The 16,057-nt window shown below is 40.1% G+C and overlaps 1 protein-coding gene across 1 annotated transcript in view; it reads right to left on the bottom strand.

The window, feature by feature from the left end:
* Positions 1 to 13,934: 13,934 nt before the first annotated feature.
* LOC100494740 (multidrug resistance protein 1) overlaps positions 13,935 to 16,057 on the bottom strand; it is a 37,024-nt gene continuing 34,901 nt past the window's right edge. The window contains exon 29 of the mRNA XM_018094859.2: positions 13,935 to 14,576. Within this exon, the coding sequence (XP_017950348.2) occupies positions 14,376 to 14,576 (201 nt within the window). The 3' untranslated portion in view covers positions 13,935 to 14,375. The remainder of the gene's footprint in view (positions 14,577 to 16,057) is intronic.

Raw genomic sequence — 16,057 nt, 5'->3', positions numbered from 1 at the left:
GAACCCTTACCCTTTACATAGAATGTAACCGGAGTAAGTTGGGGTGCTATCAATGATAAATTACTATATAAGTCTTCACATAATTTTGGCAAAGACAATGGAAAATGCTGAATGAACTCCTCCATTCACAGTGGCACCAAGTGTTCCAAAGAAAATATAAAGCCATTCTGATCTGTTCAGTTTTACAGTTTTCAAAAAAGAAACCTTAGGGAGATGAGTCTGAAATAAGAATAGAGGAATCCAGCAAAAGCATCTTAGCTGTATTTGCCACAATGTTAAGCACTCTTTGAATACACAGTGATCGGCTACTTCTGATCTTGGCCGATTGTTTGAAATTAGTTGCCATCAGGCTGGACCTGTACATGCACCATGTGATAATGTGTCCATTGTGTTGACAAGCATATCTGCACTGTTGCATGGAGGCATATACCATGGCGGGACGTTAGAAACAAGTTGCAATTGCAAAATGAATAACAGTCCCCACGTAAGACCTAGGACTGACATGACTGTTTGCCTTTCCCTGGCTATATGGAAACAGTATGTTACTTACAGTAGGAATTCACCCACTGGTGTTACAGATTGTAAAAGACAGGGCTACCTAGTTAACTACATAGTAACTATTCTTACTTTCAGTTTAGGTCCTATAAAGATTTTGGACCAGTTGGCTGTACTCACAGACACAGTGCATAATCTCTTTAATAACCATTGCTGGAACAAGGTGCCCTTATAATGCTTCACAGATCTCTCTGGATTCCTGAAGAGGCACTTACTTAAATAGATACCCAATAGCACAGCACAATTCAGAGGAGTAGCAACACTTACAATGTTCCTTAATGAACCAATTCAGCTATGAATCTATTTGTCTGACATTGGTAAAGTATCACCTCTACTGGGGAATTGTTACAGTAACACTCAGACAAGGAGTATAGGTTGCTCTTAATGATCTGCCTCTGGATTCTAGTTCCTACACACAAATGCCTTGGTACGACAGATCCCTTTCCTACAAAGACTTCATTGGGTCCAACCCACCTTGGCTTTAAAGGATAAGGAAAGAGAACTCAGTGCAGTGTGTCTGTAAGTGCTTATGGCTGTATTTACATAGACCTTTCTGATAAAGCTTACTTAGTTTTATCAGAAAGGTCTATGTAAATACAGCCATAAGCACTTAAGCTGGCCATACACGCACCGATAATATCGTACGAAACCTCGTTTCGTACGATATTCGGTGCGTGTATGGCAAGTCGGCGAATCGACCGATATCGCAGGAAGCTGCTAATATCGGTCCACTCACCGATCGGGCCAGTTAAAAGATTTTGATCGGGCACCATCAGTGTTGGACTGGGACCCCAGGGGCCCACCAGAAAACCTTATATCATAGGCCCCCTCTCCAAACTATTTTTCCTCCTTTCTTCACCCAAACTCTTTATTCTCCTAGTCTCTTTTATTTACTGTACATGCTAGCATCTATTCTTCCATCTATTTCTCCTCTTCATTTCCATTTAGAAATAGGTAATGACCATATAGCAGGCCATTTGGTAAAGGGCAGGAGGGCCCACTGACACCTGGGCCCACCGGGAGATTTCCTGGTATCCTGGTGGGCCAGTCCGGCACTGAGTAAGTCAGTAGAGGAGCATAACAAGCGGGTCGGTTGGTATCTAGAGATAAGTTCAGAGATGTAGGGTGGGGCAGAGTTATGAACTGCTTTGAATGCAAGAGTCATGAGTTTAAATTTTATCCTGGATGGTAGGGGAAGCCAGGGGAGAGCTTAGTCTCTAATTGCATCTATTGAATAGAGATGTATACTCCTGTACTTTAGCTTGCTGGGTGCCCACAACAATGTGTTTTAAAGTGCATTAGTAACAATCCATGAAAAGTAATGTCTGTTTCTAGATGTCAAACCTAACAGCCAGAAACATTGTCTTCAAAGTACAGTGGAGGCAAAGGGTTACGGTAAGGGGCAGCAAATTCTTTCTAACTAGAGAGACTTGTCTACAACCGACTGACGATATTACTCTCTGACAATAACCTCCTGGATCCCCTACAATCTGGTTTTAGATAACAACACTCCACCGAAACTGCTCTAACCCGACTAACAAATGACCTCCTATCGGCTAAAGCCAAAAAACACTACTCACTACTAATACTTCTCGATCTCTCTGCTGCTTTTGACACTGTGGATCACCCTCTTCTCCTCCAGACTCTCCGCTCTCTTGGCCTTTGTGAGACTGCCTTATCCTGGTTTTCACCTTATCTCTCAGATCGATCCTTCAGTGTCTCTTACAATGGGGAATCATCTTCTCCTGGGCCCCTTACTATTTTCTCTCTATACCTCCTCACTTGGCAAATTAATCAATTCTTTTGGCTTTCAGTACCACCTCTATGCTGACGATACTCAGATCTATCTTTCCTCTCCTGATCTCAACCCAGAGCTTCTAACTCACGTCTCTTCCTGCCTGTCCGCTATCTCCACTTGGATGTCCCAGCGTTACCTTAAATTAAACCTCTCTAAGACTGAATTGGTTCTCTTTCCCCCATCCAACGCCCACATTGTTCCCGAGGTATCTATAACGGTTAACAATTCTACCATCACCCCATCTTCCCAGGCCCGGTGCCTTGGGGTTATCCTTGATTCTGCCCTGTCCTTCACTCCTCATATCCAATCACTTATCAAATCATGTCACTTTCACCTAAGAAATATTTCCAAAATACGATCATTTATCACCCAAGATGATGCCAAAATTATTATTCACTCTCTTATAATATCTCGCCTGGACTACTGTAACTCCCTGTTAATTGGCCTTCCCCTCCAAAGACTGTCCCCACTCCAGTCCATAATGAATACTGCTGCCAGGCTCATACACCTCTCCAACCGCTCCTCCTCTGCCGTGCCACTCTGCCAATCCCTGCACTGGCTTCCCCTACCATAAAGGATAAAATTCAAACTAATGACTCTCACGTTCAAAGCAGTTCATAACTCTGCCCCACCCTACATCTCTGAACTCATCTCTAGGTACCATCCAACCCGCTTGTTACGCTCCTCTACTGACCTGCTCCTCAACTCCTCTCTCATTCTCTCCTCACACGCTCGCATTCAGGTCTTTGCAAGGGCTGCCCCCCTTCTCTGGAATTTGCTCCCACAATCTGTCAGACTTTCTCCCAATCTCTCTGCCTTCAAGTGATCTCTTAAAACACATTTATTTAGAGAAGCGTACCCTAATCTAGTTTAGCAATACCCTGTGCCACACCTCTCACAACTCTGGTCATGCCCATTCCCACACCTTGTGTCTCAATCCTTTCTCCTTGTAGATTGTAAGCTCTTTTTGGCAGGGCCCTCGTCACCTCTTGTATTGGTTATTGATTGCTTTATATGTTACTCTGTATGTCCAATGTATGAAACCCACATTGTACAGCGCTGCGGGATATGTTGGCGCTTTATAAATAACTGTTAATAACAATAATAATAATAAGTAGGCTGCAATGCTTTTTGAATCTGCTTCTAAGTTCTGGCTTCAGAAAAGAAAATATCTCTCTTTCTCTCCCCAGTTTGATGGCCATGCTTTATGAATATCAACTGGCAAAGTCCACAGAAGTGTTTATCTGGTTACCCACTAACCCACTGGCCAGTTCAACATGCTTTATATGCGTTTCAAAAAGCATCAGTTAATAGAGCTTCTCCTGCAGAATCCTGCATTGAAATCTGTGTGTTTTCCCATGCCAGATTCCCTTAAAAACTATCGTTCTACCTACTACAGAATTGCACTAGAGTCCCTGACTTTCTTATTAAATCCTTTACAATAAATCAACTAAGAACTTGCTATGCCACAAAGATTAGTAGTGTTTGCAAGGTAATGTTTCAGGGCAAATGCACCATGCAGCATGGATTAGAAGCTGAAGATGATTTTGATTTAGCGCATTAATAGACAGAACACTGGGGGCTATGTAAAAAAAAAGTGACTAAGTTTTCCCAGGAGCAATCACCCATAGCAACCAATCGGCATTTAGAATTGCTGGTCACCTATTTAAAAGCAAACATCTTAGTGGTTGCTATGGGTTACTGCTACTGGGCAAACAGTGATTTTTTTTACATATGTGGCATCCTTCCATTTATTTTATATTGTACACAGATGTCCTGGGTATGATAAGTATTTAACATACATTGACCAGCCAATGAATAGATGGGCCAATGACTTCTAGAAGAAAAGTAAAAGTCATTTGCCAGATCTGTAGGGGGTAGAAAAGTTGTCAAAAAAAGTGCAAGAGTGCAGATAAGCGCAGAATGAAATATTTACTTGTCGCAGGAAACACATCTGCTGGTTGTGGACAAATAAAAAAAAAAAAAGGCAAACAGAACAAACTCCTCTTATTTAGTTTAATGGTAACTACAGCCCATCAGTTTGCCCAGATGCAGCCCCTTTCCACCTGCTCATGTGAACAGAACATATGTTGCTCATCTTAACTCGGCACAAGGTGACAATTAAAGAGATTTTATTGTTCCCTCCACCTTTATATCACTGGCAAACAGTCTCAGTGTTTTTAGTTATTATAGAGATCTGGAAAAGGCTGAAACCCCTCTAACATCAGTCTGACCACCCAGGGATATTTGATCAAATAACTTTCACATTATAATAGCCTTTGATGAGACCCATCATGTCTGGCACTATCAGGTCTTAGGGGGCATCTTGCAAAGGGCAAGACGCATTGGGACAGGAATCGTCATGTTTCCCCCCCCATGTATAATATAAGGTTGAAGGGAGTTGTTGCTGGCAGGAGGAGGGCCGTACCATAGTATCCAACAGCTAGTGCTTTAATGGAGACTGTTACACAGTAGAAGCTGCATGGAAATAAAAGTGCTGGGAATGAGACAACTGCTGATATTGGGGCACAGTATAACCTTCCAGTTTGGGGCAGCGCCACTAAACACACACTTGGGCTGCTGCTACTGCACAGTTCTGTTTGTCACTTACAGTTATGGCTGTTTCTTGTGGGAGAGGGAATGGACTTGCCCAGCCCTCATTAAAACAGTAAAACACATTGTAAACCAATTGTATATTTGACATTATACAGTTAAAGGAAGGGGGAATATGATACTAGGAGAAAAGGCTGCATTTTGGGATACTGTCAGCCCCAGTGTTGCTCCATAGAACAAGTAGCCCTATCTGAAAGCTGCACTGATGACATCATGAGCTGTAAAAGACAAGATTACTATATGGGCAGTCAGTTAACTGGGCAGCACGGTGGCGCAGTGAGTAGCACTGCTGCCTTACAGAAGCACCGGTCACAGGTTCAATCCTGGCCAGGGCACCGTCTGTAAGGAGTTTAAGTGTATGTTCTCCCCGTGGCTGCGTGGGTTTCCTCCCACACTCCAAAAACATACAGATAGGATCCCCCTTCCCTTAGTGTGTGAATGTGTGAGTGAGTGATAAGCCAGTATGAATAATCTCCATGGTCGTGGAGGACTATACTGGCTTGAGTGAATGGGAGCCAGTATGAATAATCTCCATGGTCGTGGAGGACTATACTGGCTCGAGTGAATGTTTTCCTTTTTATCATATGGGTTGTTTTGCAATATGAAATTTCAACATGCAACAAAATTTACCTAATTTATCTATATTTTTGGAGTTCATATAATACATTTTCTGAAAAATTTACATTCATATATTTTCATAAAGGACATGTCAACCCCAAAAATATTTTTTTGCCTCATAAAAGAAAACATAATGCGAAGCAACTTTCCAATATCAATTTGTTAAACATTATTAGTGCTTTAATAGTTATTGTGTTGGGTTGAAAACCCCACTTTGGCTTATTCTTCCGCTTCTTCTTCTTCTTAGCGCCCCCCATTTTCTAAACGCTACTCCTCCTACAGTTTTAGGGGTACAACACCCAAACTCCCCACACTTCTTCGCCCTATAGCGGAGTAGGTAGCTTGTGCTTTTCTAAGCGATCCGGCCCCCCGTCTTTTTGTGGCGCCACTCCGAACCCCCCAATTTTCCCATTGACTTTGACAGGTAAAATTTTCTGCTGCCACTCTTACAGCTTTGAAGCTACACCCCCCAAACTTGAATAACATAATCATGGGGTCACCCCGAATGAAACAGCGACATTTGTTGGATGACCCCAAAGTGGGAGGGGCCAACAACAGCCAATCAAGTTTCACCCATTGACTTTAATGGGGAAATTGAAACTGCTGCCAATCTTACAGCTTTGAGGCTACACTCCCCAAACTTGAATCACACAGTCATGGGCTCAGCCTGAATGAAAATATGATGATTGTTGGATGCCCAAAAGTGGGTGGAGCTGTGAACAGCCAATCAGATTTTACCTATTGACTTGGTGGAAATCCAACCTGCTGCCATTCTCACAGTAATAACACCGGGGTCCCCAAACTTTGCAGACTTAGGCACCAGGTAACTGCAGTTAAAGGTTAGAAAAAGTGGGTGGAGCCACCAACAGCCAATCAGAGTTTACCTATTGACTTTTAATGGGGAAATTCAACCTGCTGCCATTCTCACAGTATTAACACCAGGGTCCCCAAACATTTCACAGTTTGTCAATAGAGGACTGCAGTTTTAGTTTTGAAAAACTAGGTGGAGCCACCAACAGCCAATCAGATTTTACCTATTGAATTTTATTAGTATAATGCCAGGGTTCGCAAACTTCACTACACAGTCAGTCACTGGGTGACTTCGTACTCAAGGTTAGAGAAAGTGGGTGGGGCCGCCAAAAGCCAATCACATGTCTTTTATTGTTTTCAGTATGGAAATTTTAACTGCTGCCATTCTCACATGTTTAATGTCAGGGTCCCCCAACTTTGCACACTTTGTCACTGGGTGACTATGTTCCAAGTTTAGAAAAGTGGGTGGGGCCAACAACAGCCAATCAGATTTCACCTATAGACTTCATATGTTTAAATTTAAACTCCTGCTATTCTTTAAATATTAATACTAATGTCTCCAAACTTTGCAGAGCTAGTCACCTGGTAACTGCGGTTAGAAAAAGTGGGTGGAGCCACAAACAGCCAATCAGATTTTTATTGATTTTCAATGGGGAAATTCAACCTGCTGCCATTCTCACAGTATTAACACCAGGGCCACTAGGGGACTGCATTTTTATGGGTGGAGCCACCAACAGCCAATCAGACTTCTCCTATTGAATTTCTTTTGTGTAAATTTAAAATGCTGCTTTTCTCACACTATTTATGTCTGGGTTCCCAAACTTTGCACAGTCAGTCACTGGCTGACTACATATTCAGGGTTAGAACAAGTGGGCGGAGCCACCAATAGCCAATCCATTTCAAGACACTATTAAAACCAGGGTCCCCAAACTTTGCATAATGGTTTTTACTGTATAACTGTGGCCCAAGGTTAGAGAAAGTGGGCAGAGCCCATTCAGTGACTTCATGTTTTTCAACCCAACATGAAGTTTGTTCTCAAACTTACTTTTCTAGTTTGTATATGTAATTGCTATTGAAAGCAGCATTTGCTGAACTCCTGGTTGTTACTTTTTAAACAATGTTGCAAGTGCCAGGCTCCTCCAGCAAGTCAGGTCTGTCAGTCTGCTGCTTGTGTTACACTGTTTCAAACGCCAGAGCCCCCAGGGCTAACCGCACTGCACAATACCTTTTGCGTATTATTTTGGTGTTTCTACTACATTTTCTGTGATTTTGGTGCATTTTTAGGTGTTTTATTGCATTTTTAGCCATTTTATTGCATTTTCAGTTATGCATAGTTGTTGTTCGCTTGACTTTGTCTGTAAAACTTATTTGGCCAAGCCAAAATACTCAAATTGTTATTCTGACCGCAGATATTGTTAGACAAAAAAAAATGACTTTAGTGATTTTTTTTAAATTTTTATCAATTTTATTGCATTTCACATTGTTCTTTATTACTTGTCTTTGCACATGGACAGATTTACCAAACTTTCAGTAGACCCCTGGCGTTCATATATACATCGGTGATCCTATGCACAATGTGCATGAAACTGTTCAGCGGACCCTTGGCTTTCATATTTAGGGTGTGTTTTCTTGGTACCTAATGTTATGTGGGAGATATAATGTTTGAAAGTGGAAGATTTGAGACGATTTTTTCAGTAAAGCATTGCCCTTTGGTACTTAGGAGTTGGAAGACATAGTTACCCATTTTGGATTCGTCAGAATGTGTACTTTTCAAAAATATATGTTTCCTGGGGTAAACCTAATGTTCCAGGATTTTTGGCTTTGGAATGTAAAGTATGCCGTATTCTGCTGTAATGCTTTGAAAATTTAGTAATTTACTGCTGGGAGTTTTTGATCTATAGAAGTCAGAAATCTCCATAAAACTATACATATCGGGTTTTGGCACGTTCCAGAGACATGAGGCTTTCCAAATCCGTTGAATTTTTGTCCATAAAATAAAATATGTTTCTGGTATAAATCCTTATATCAAGAAAAATAGCAGTTTTTTAGCAGATTTGGAAAGTTCAGGTTCTCCAGAAAAAAACAATATATAGTTTGCCTACCTAAACTTAACCCTTCCCCCAGTAAAAGCCCCTAAATTGAGAGAGCACAGAATGTTTACAAAACGTCTGGCACTGAGGGGAACCGAAATGTCAAATTCTGCTGGCACTTAAAGGGTTAATAGCAATTATATATACAAATAACTCAAAAACCATTACAAATATGTAATGAATGTATATTGCAAAGTTGCTTAGAATTAAGTTTTCTTTTATTAGGCAAAAATGTATTATTGGGGTTTACATGTCCTTTAAACCTGAAATTAATACATTTTCTGAAATCTGAATATTCCCAGCACCGAGTACCTTGTCCAACATTGAGAAACAGGAAGATTCACTTTTAGTCAGAGTGACTGCAGCTGTATTAGATAGTGAATAAATGCCGATAAATATTCTGTCAGCTATACACACTTGTACTTTAATATCCGCTCAAAGGAAAACTAAATTATTGAAAAACATTTTGAAATAATGTATATTTTCCATGTATTTTTTTTAAAACTTCCCAAAATATATTTCTCTTAGTCAGTGTTACTAAAGGAATCATAAAATGGCTCAGCCAAAATTCAGCGTGAGGAGCAGAGTACATTGTCCACCCGGTTTCTCCTAAGTAAGCACTTTAGCATTTGTGTCCTGGGCTAAAACTAATGCCCCATTATGTGTAATAAAATATAGAGAAATTCCTATAATTCCTACGCTGACATTTATGTTATATCTTTGCACAGACAGACATTAGGCCATGCCCATGAATGATGCCCCAAGAGCTTATTATTATTAACATTTATTTATAAAGCGCCAACATATTCCGCAGCGCTGTACAATAAGTGAGTTTCATACATTGGACATATAGAGTAACATATAACGCAACTAATAACCGATACAAGAGGTGACGAGGGCCCTGCCCAAAAGAGCTTACAATCTACAAGGAGAGAGGGTTGAGACACAAGGTGTGGGAATGGGCAAGTTTAGAGTTAAGCAAGGTGAGAGATGTGGCACAGGTTATTGCTTTCAGCAGCACACTGAGGTAATGTTAAGCTAAATTAGGCTAAGCTCTAAATAAATGCATATTTAGAGATCTTTTGAAGGCAGAGAGATTGGGAGAAATCTGACAGATTGTGGGAGCGAATTCCAGAGAAGGGGGGCAGCCCTTGCAAAGTCTTGAATGCGAGTGTGTGAGGAGGGAATGAGAGAGGAGTTGGGGAGCAGGTGGGCCCCAGGGGCCCACCAGAAAACCTTATGACATAGACCCCCTCCAAACTATTTTTCCTCCTTTCCTCACTCAACCTCTTTATTCTCCTAGTCTCTTTTATTTACTGTACATGCTAGCATCTATTCTTCCATCTATTTCTCCTCTTCATTTCCATTTAGAAATAGGTAATGACCATATAGCAGGCCATTTGGTAAAGGGCAGGAGGGCCCACTGACACCTGGGCCCACCGGGAGATTTCCTGGTATCCTGGTGGGCCAGTCCGACACTGGGCGCCATAGAAGGCACCTGAACAAAATCTGCCTTCAGCGCTGAATTGGAGGAGGTAGAAATCCTATTGTTTTTACCTCCTTATCTGCCGTTTCAAAAGAGAACTGTTTGTTCTCCTGTGCCAGTGACACGCAGCTCTCTCCCCTCTCCTGCTCCCCCATCCCTAAAGAATGCTAAGAACTCTCTCATCCCCCCCTTAGAAATGTGGATCTGAGCCAATCAGCAGGAAGCTTCCTCATAGTCTTACAAACTGAGCATGTACACCGGTCTTGGTCTTGGTGCAGGAGCGAGGCATTATGGGAATTTTTTTTACAGAGCTCAGCGTTTTTTTTTCCTAAGAGGCTTCTGATCATCTGAACAGGGGAAATATGGGACTTAAGGGCACTATTAAGAGAACTGAAGGTATGCCTGCAGCTTGAGATTAACTCTTTATTAGCCTTTCCTTCTCCTTTAAAGCAAGATGAGTTCATCCACAATGTATTCCTCGCAAACCCTAGGTTTTGCTTTCCAAACAATCATCAGATTTGCAACAGTGTAACATAACTGGTTATTTATTTTTACCTCTTCAGCTTTTTCTTCTGCATCCTCTGGCATTTCAATCTTAGTAAAGAGGAGCTGGAAGCAGTGGACTAGTAATGGTTTTCCAGATTTTTATTATTTATATAGTGTAAGTGAAGTTTATTTTTCTCAACTAACATTATAGAAAAAAAATTGAAATTATTTCTTAAAGTGACAGGTCCCCTTTAAGTTTATCTTTGAAATTGGAAAATATATTTTATGTTCTTTTGCCTTGAGAAAAAAGAGAATACTGTATATTAAGTCAAAAACAGACTTGATCCAGAAACAGGAGAATCATTTCCATGGGAATCCATTAAACACACCTACAGTTTACAAGAATGTAAAAAAACTGATTTATTTACAGTTTTTGCATGCATTACAAATATTTTAGCAGTTAAATATTTTTGTGTTAAGGGGGTGCCTAAAAACTTGCTACCCCCCTGTGATGTGACCTTTACCTTTCCTGTAAATACAATTTCAGTTATGTCTCAAATTTTTCAAACAATGCACTTTTGCGTCCCACGCCTTGAGAGAGCAGCAGAAAGGGAGACTATAAACCTGAAGGAAATAATTATTATTATTATTGTACAGCGCTGCGGAATATGTTGGCGCTTTACAAATAAATGTTAATAATAATAATAATAATAAAATAATCAGCACACAAAAAATTGATGCTGACACCACAATTTGCTATTGTAGACTTAAATAGTTCTTTAAAAGTTCAATTCTAGCCATGATATTAAAATAATTGTAAATTATTAAAATCTAGTTATCTAGATGTATCTACTGATGTTACATAAAGGAAGATGTTCTGTATTTGGATAATATTTTGTTGTTTTTAAAAAAATCTTTAAGAGGCAATGAGATTTGTAACTGGTAACCCCAAAATGAGAAAGTTCATAACTGTTCAATATGCACAGACTTTCCAATAAAATATAGACAGAATTATTTTGCTTCTGGCCTCATGTTTTGGGAAAATACTCTTCAGTTTTCTTAACCATTCATGGGAAAGCTTATGTATCAAGTGTCAATTAGAGTTTTTTTTAAAAATTAGAATAAACTCAATTATTCAAAAGTTTGCTTATTTATTAAAAACTAGGAAAAAACTTGAATGTATAGAATCCAAATTCTTCTCATCATTTTCAATGGATTTACAAACTCTAAAAAAAAATGTAAAAACTTTCAAAAGCTCAAAAAATGTAAATTGAAAAAAAAAAAAAGACGCTTTACATTTTGCCTATGATAACTCCCACTGACTTTTACATACTCATAAGTTTTTCGATACTGAAGTTTTACACTCGAGTTTTTCTAATTTTTGCAGTTAATAAATATCGAAGATAATTTGAATTTGGGAATATTTGCGCAAGAAAAATGAATTATGGAAAACATTTGAATTAGAATGTTGAAAAATCAGCCTCATAGTATTCAGCTTATTTATGTAATTTACTGAATTTGTCTCCATTATTAAGATCTGAGAAAGAGTAATTAGTTCTCTTCTTTTGTTAATGAATAAGTATATTTTGTAAATATACGATACTTATTTTAGTTTTTTACGTTACTTAAAAACTAAAATAAATCAGTCTCTAAAAGACATTTGACTGATTTGATATGTTTGCGTAATTCACATTACCATTTTTTGGCTTATGTGTATCTGTATCCTGTTTGTTCAGCCATTATGCAATGATGCATTATGCAATGGCCTTGCTTTTTACTTTGGGACCCACCTTATTCACTTTTTCACCTTTCTTGCCTTTCATTAAACAACGGCAATCTTCTGCACAATAAATGTTTAAATGAATGTTTCTGTGTGGTGATCTGCCTGTCACCCCTCCTGCCTGCATCAACTATGGTGTTATAACATTAAAAGTCACAATCTTTGCCCTAGGGCTAGTAACTCAACCAATCAAATGTTTACATGTGACAAGTAAATGCTACCATATGATTGTTTGCTATAGATATTATAAGACCTGGTTTAGACTTTGTGACACATTACATTACCCCCATATATGTTTCTAATTTGTAACATAAAGTCAGACATCAATTACAAATGTTTAATATAAGTGCAGGTCAAATGCTAGATTTCCAAATGCAAATGGTTCCAAGTGCAAAAGTTTTTTGGGCTTGCTACTTTGACCTTTTCATTGTATTAGCCTCTTAGTATTTCCTACCTAAAAACAAGTACCGTATTTTTCGCCCTATAAGACGGTCCGGAATATAAGACGCACCCAATTTTAAAGGAGGAAAATCTAGAAAAAAAAGATTCTGAACCAAATACTGTAGTAAAATATTTTATATCAACTGTATAAAGTTAATTGTCTCTGGGCTCGCACATAATGAGGCTTCCCCCAGGACCCCCCCCCCCAAGCATCCTTCAGCTTCCCCCAAGGCCCCCCCAAGCATCCTTCAGCTTCCCCCAAGGCCCCCCCCAAGTATCCTTCAGCTTCCCCCAGGCCCCCCCAAGTATCCTTCAGCTTCCCCCAGGGCCCCCCAAGTATCCTTCAGCTTCCCCCAGGGCCCCCCCCAAGTATCCTTCAGCGTCCCCCAGGGCCCCCCCAAGTATCCTTCAGCTTCCCCCAGGCCCCCCCAAGTATCCTTCAGCTTCCCCCAAGGCCCCCCCCCAAGTATACTTCAGCTTCCCCCAGGGCCCCCCCCAAGTATCCTTCAGCTTCCCCCAGGGCCCCCCCAAGTATCCTTCAGCTTCCCCCAGGGCCCCCCCCAAGTATCCTTCAGCTTCCCCCAGGGCCCCCCCAAGTATCCTTCAGCTTCCCGCAGGCCCCCCCCCAAGTATCCTTCAGCATCCCCCAGAGCCTCCAAGCATCCTCCAGCTCCCCCACGGCACCCCCAGCATTCTTCAGCTTCCCCCAGGGCCCCCAAGCACCTTCCATTTCCCCCCTAACCTCCCCCCAGCGGCCTCTGGCTCCCATGATGTTTTCCTCTCTGTGCCGCGGCTCCCAGCTGCTTCTGTGCTTTTATAAGGTTGCGCCCTGTGCGTGTGACGTCAGTACGCACGGGCGCAACCTTATAAAAGCGAGGATGTAGCAGAGAGCCGCGGCACATAGAGGAAGACGCAGTTTGTCGTATAAGACACACCAACTTTTCCCCCCCAGTTTTGGGGAAGAAAAAGTGCGTCTTATACGGCGAAAAATACGGTATACGCTTTATCATAATTCATTTACTGTATATAGCACCAGCAAATTCCAGAGTTCTGTACAATAATATTATAAATACAGAGGACAATAAATTAACAGACAAGGGTTACAGAATGAACAGGAGGATAAGACGCCACTGGGTGCAAGAGTTTTGCTTGATTTTTTACCACAGAATTGTCAGGTGGGAAACAGAAAAAGTTTCAGCAATATAACATTTTAACATTAGGGCAAAAGTATACCCTTGCAATAAGTCTACAGTAAAATGAAATTCCAGACTCATGTCCAAGACAGACTTGAGTGTCAAAGCAATATTTAATACTACAGAATGTGAGGAAGCAATTGCCTTTCTTGTACTGAGCCCCTGAGGGACTGTTGGCATAGATTTACTCCAGATCTAGTTAGACATACACCTGTCACACAGCCAGCAGGTAAGCGTCAATAGTCTCCTGCAGAAGAAATTAGGAAAGCAATCGCCTGTTGGATCATTAAATGTGGAACACATGTTGCACCTTTTACTTCATAACCCATCATGTTTTCAAAGGTTTAATGACATCAGATCAGAACAAACTACATGAATGCCAGGTACTTGATAAACCACAGTAAGCAGGGAATGAGATGTTTTTTGTCTGACAGTGTATAAGATCATTAAATAGCATTTCACCTGGATTTGAGGTCAATGTAATAATCGTTTAAGTAATATTTTGTTAACAGTTTGCTACTTGTGAATTGATAAGTGCATAATAAGCTCCTTGCTTTGCCAGTAACTGGTTATGAGTCCCTTGTTCCACCACCTCTCCATTCTGTATTACAGCAATGACGTCTGCATTCTGCACAGTTGTGAGACGATGGGCGATTACTATGCAGGTTCGGCCTTTTCTTGCATCATCCAAAGCCTTTTGCACAACCTGGAAAGAGAGAAACCATTGAAATGTTTATCTACAGGTATTTGTGTGGCAAAACTGTCCGTAACATTCAGATGGAGTGGGATCTGCAAGTAAACTCTTGTGGAAGGTGCTATTTCTAAAAACACTTTTATGCATTTTATTTAAAGTGTTGAATAATGCAGCTCAGGCAAATGTCATAAGTCAACAAAATTGAAATGTTGAAGGCTCTTCAAAATAAATGGTAATTATTTGATTTTTCAATTTCTGCTGTATTTACCACTGTGGAGCAAGTACTCAAGTGTAGTGATGAGTGAATCTGTCCTGAAAAATTCGCAAAACGGCAAAAATGTCATGCGTTAAAAAAAAATTGGCGCCCACGGCTATTCTTTTGTCGCCCACAGCTATTCTTTTGTTGCCCGCGGCTATTCTTTTGTCGCGCAACTATTTTTTTTTTGACGCGCGACTATTCTTTTCTATTCAATTTTTGGACGTGCGACAAATTTTTCCAAGGCAAATTTTTTCATCCGTTTCGCAAAACAATCCGCCAATGGCAAAACACAGAAATTCGTGCCTGGGGAAACATTTCACCCATCACTACTCAAGTGGAAATACCTTAACTGACATAAACAAAAAAAGCACCCTAAAGGCAGGGGTACACGGGGAGATTAGTCCCCGCAATGCCATCCCACCAGCTAGAATGTAAATTGCCGGTGGGATGGCAACTTCGGCGACTTTAGCAAATCAAAGCACCGCATATGCTATCCCACTGGCGATTTACATTCTACATTCTGCAGATAAGCCATTTAAAAGCATAAATTTTATTGGAATACAACATTTAAAATATGTAGATAATATCTGTATGTTCTGTATGTTCTGGCCATCTGACATATTGATCTGCTTTGATAAATGTGGTACAAAAAAAATTGTCCTTAAAGTGATACTGACACAAAAAAGAGACTTATCAAAAGATCCCTATAGGTCATGCTGATCGTTTTCCCCTGATACTCATACAATGTTATAAACATGTTATAAAATATCTAAAAATGAATTTTAGGTGTCAGTATGTCTACGGTTAATGTCACCGAACATGTTAATAACCTTACAAAAATATGTAAATCCCTTTCACTTTCAAATGAAGTTTATTTGGTATGGCCCACAGGTAAAAAAAGAGAGTTTATGGAGAACTTTACCATTCTTTGCTGTTTAGTTTTTTCCTCTGCTAAGTAATGCAAACTTACCATCCCACAAAATTAACAAAATAATAATTTAAACATTTGAAATAGTTTAGTTAAATATGATTAACTATATGTGTGACAAATAGTTTATTTACATAGTTACATAGTTAAGTTGGGTTGAAAAGTAGACAAACAAGTCCATCAAGTTCAACCCTTCCAAGTGAACCCTAGCTCATACACATAGACCCATACTGACCTATACACTCACATACATAAACTATACATACAACCACTAATACAAACTGTAGATATTAGTATCACAATAGC

The sequence above is a fragment of the Xenopus tropicalis genome, chromosome 6, assembly GCF_000004195.4.
Source record: "Xenopus tropicalis strain Nigerian chromosome 6, UCB_Xtro_10.0, whole genome shotgun sequence".
NCBI classification, from domain to species: Eukaryota; Metazoa; Chordata; class Amphibia; order Anura; family Pipidae; genus Xenopus; species Xenopus tropicalis.
The sequence above is the reverse complement of the archived record's forward strand: the minus strand, read 5'-3'. Positions and strand labels throughout refer to the sequence as shown.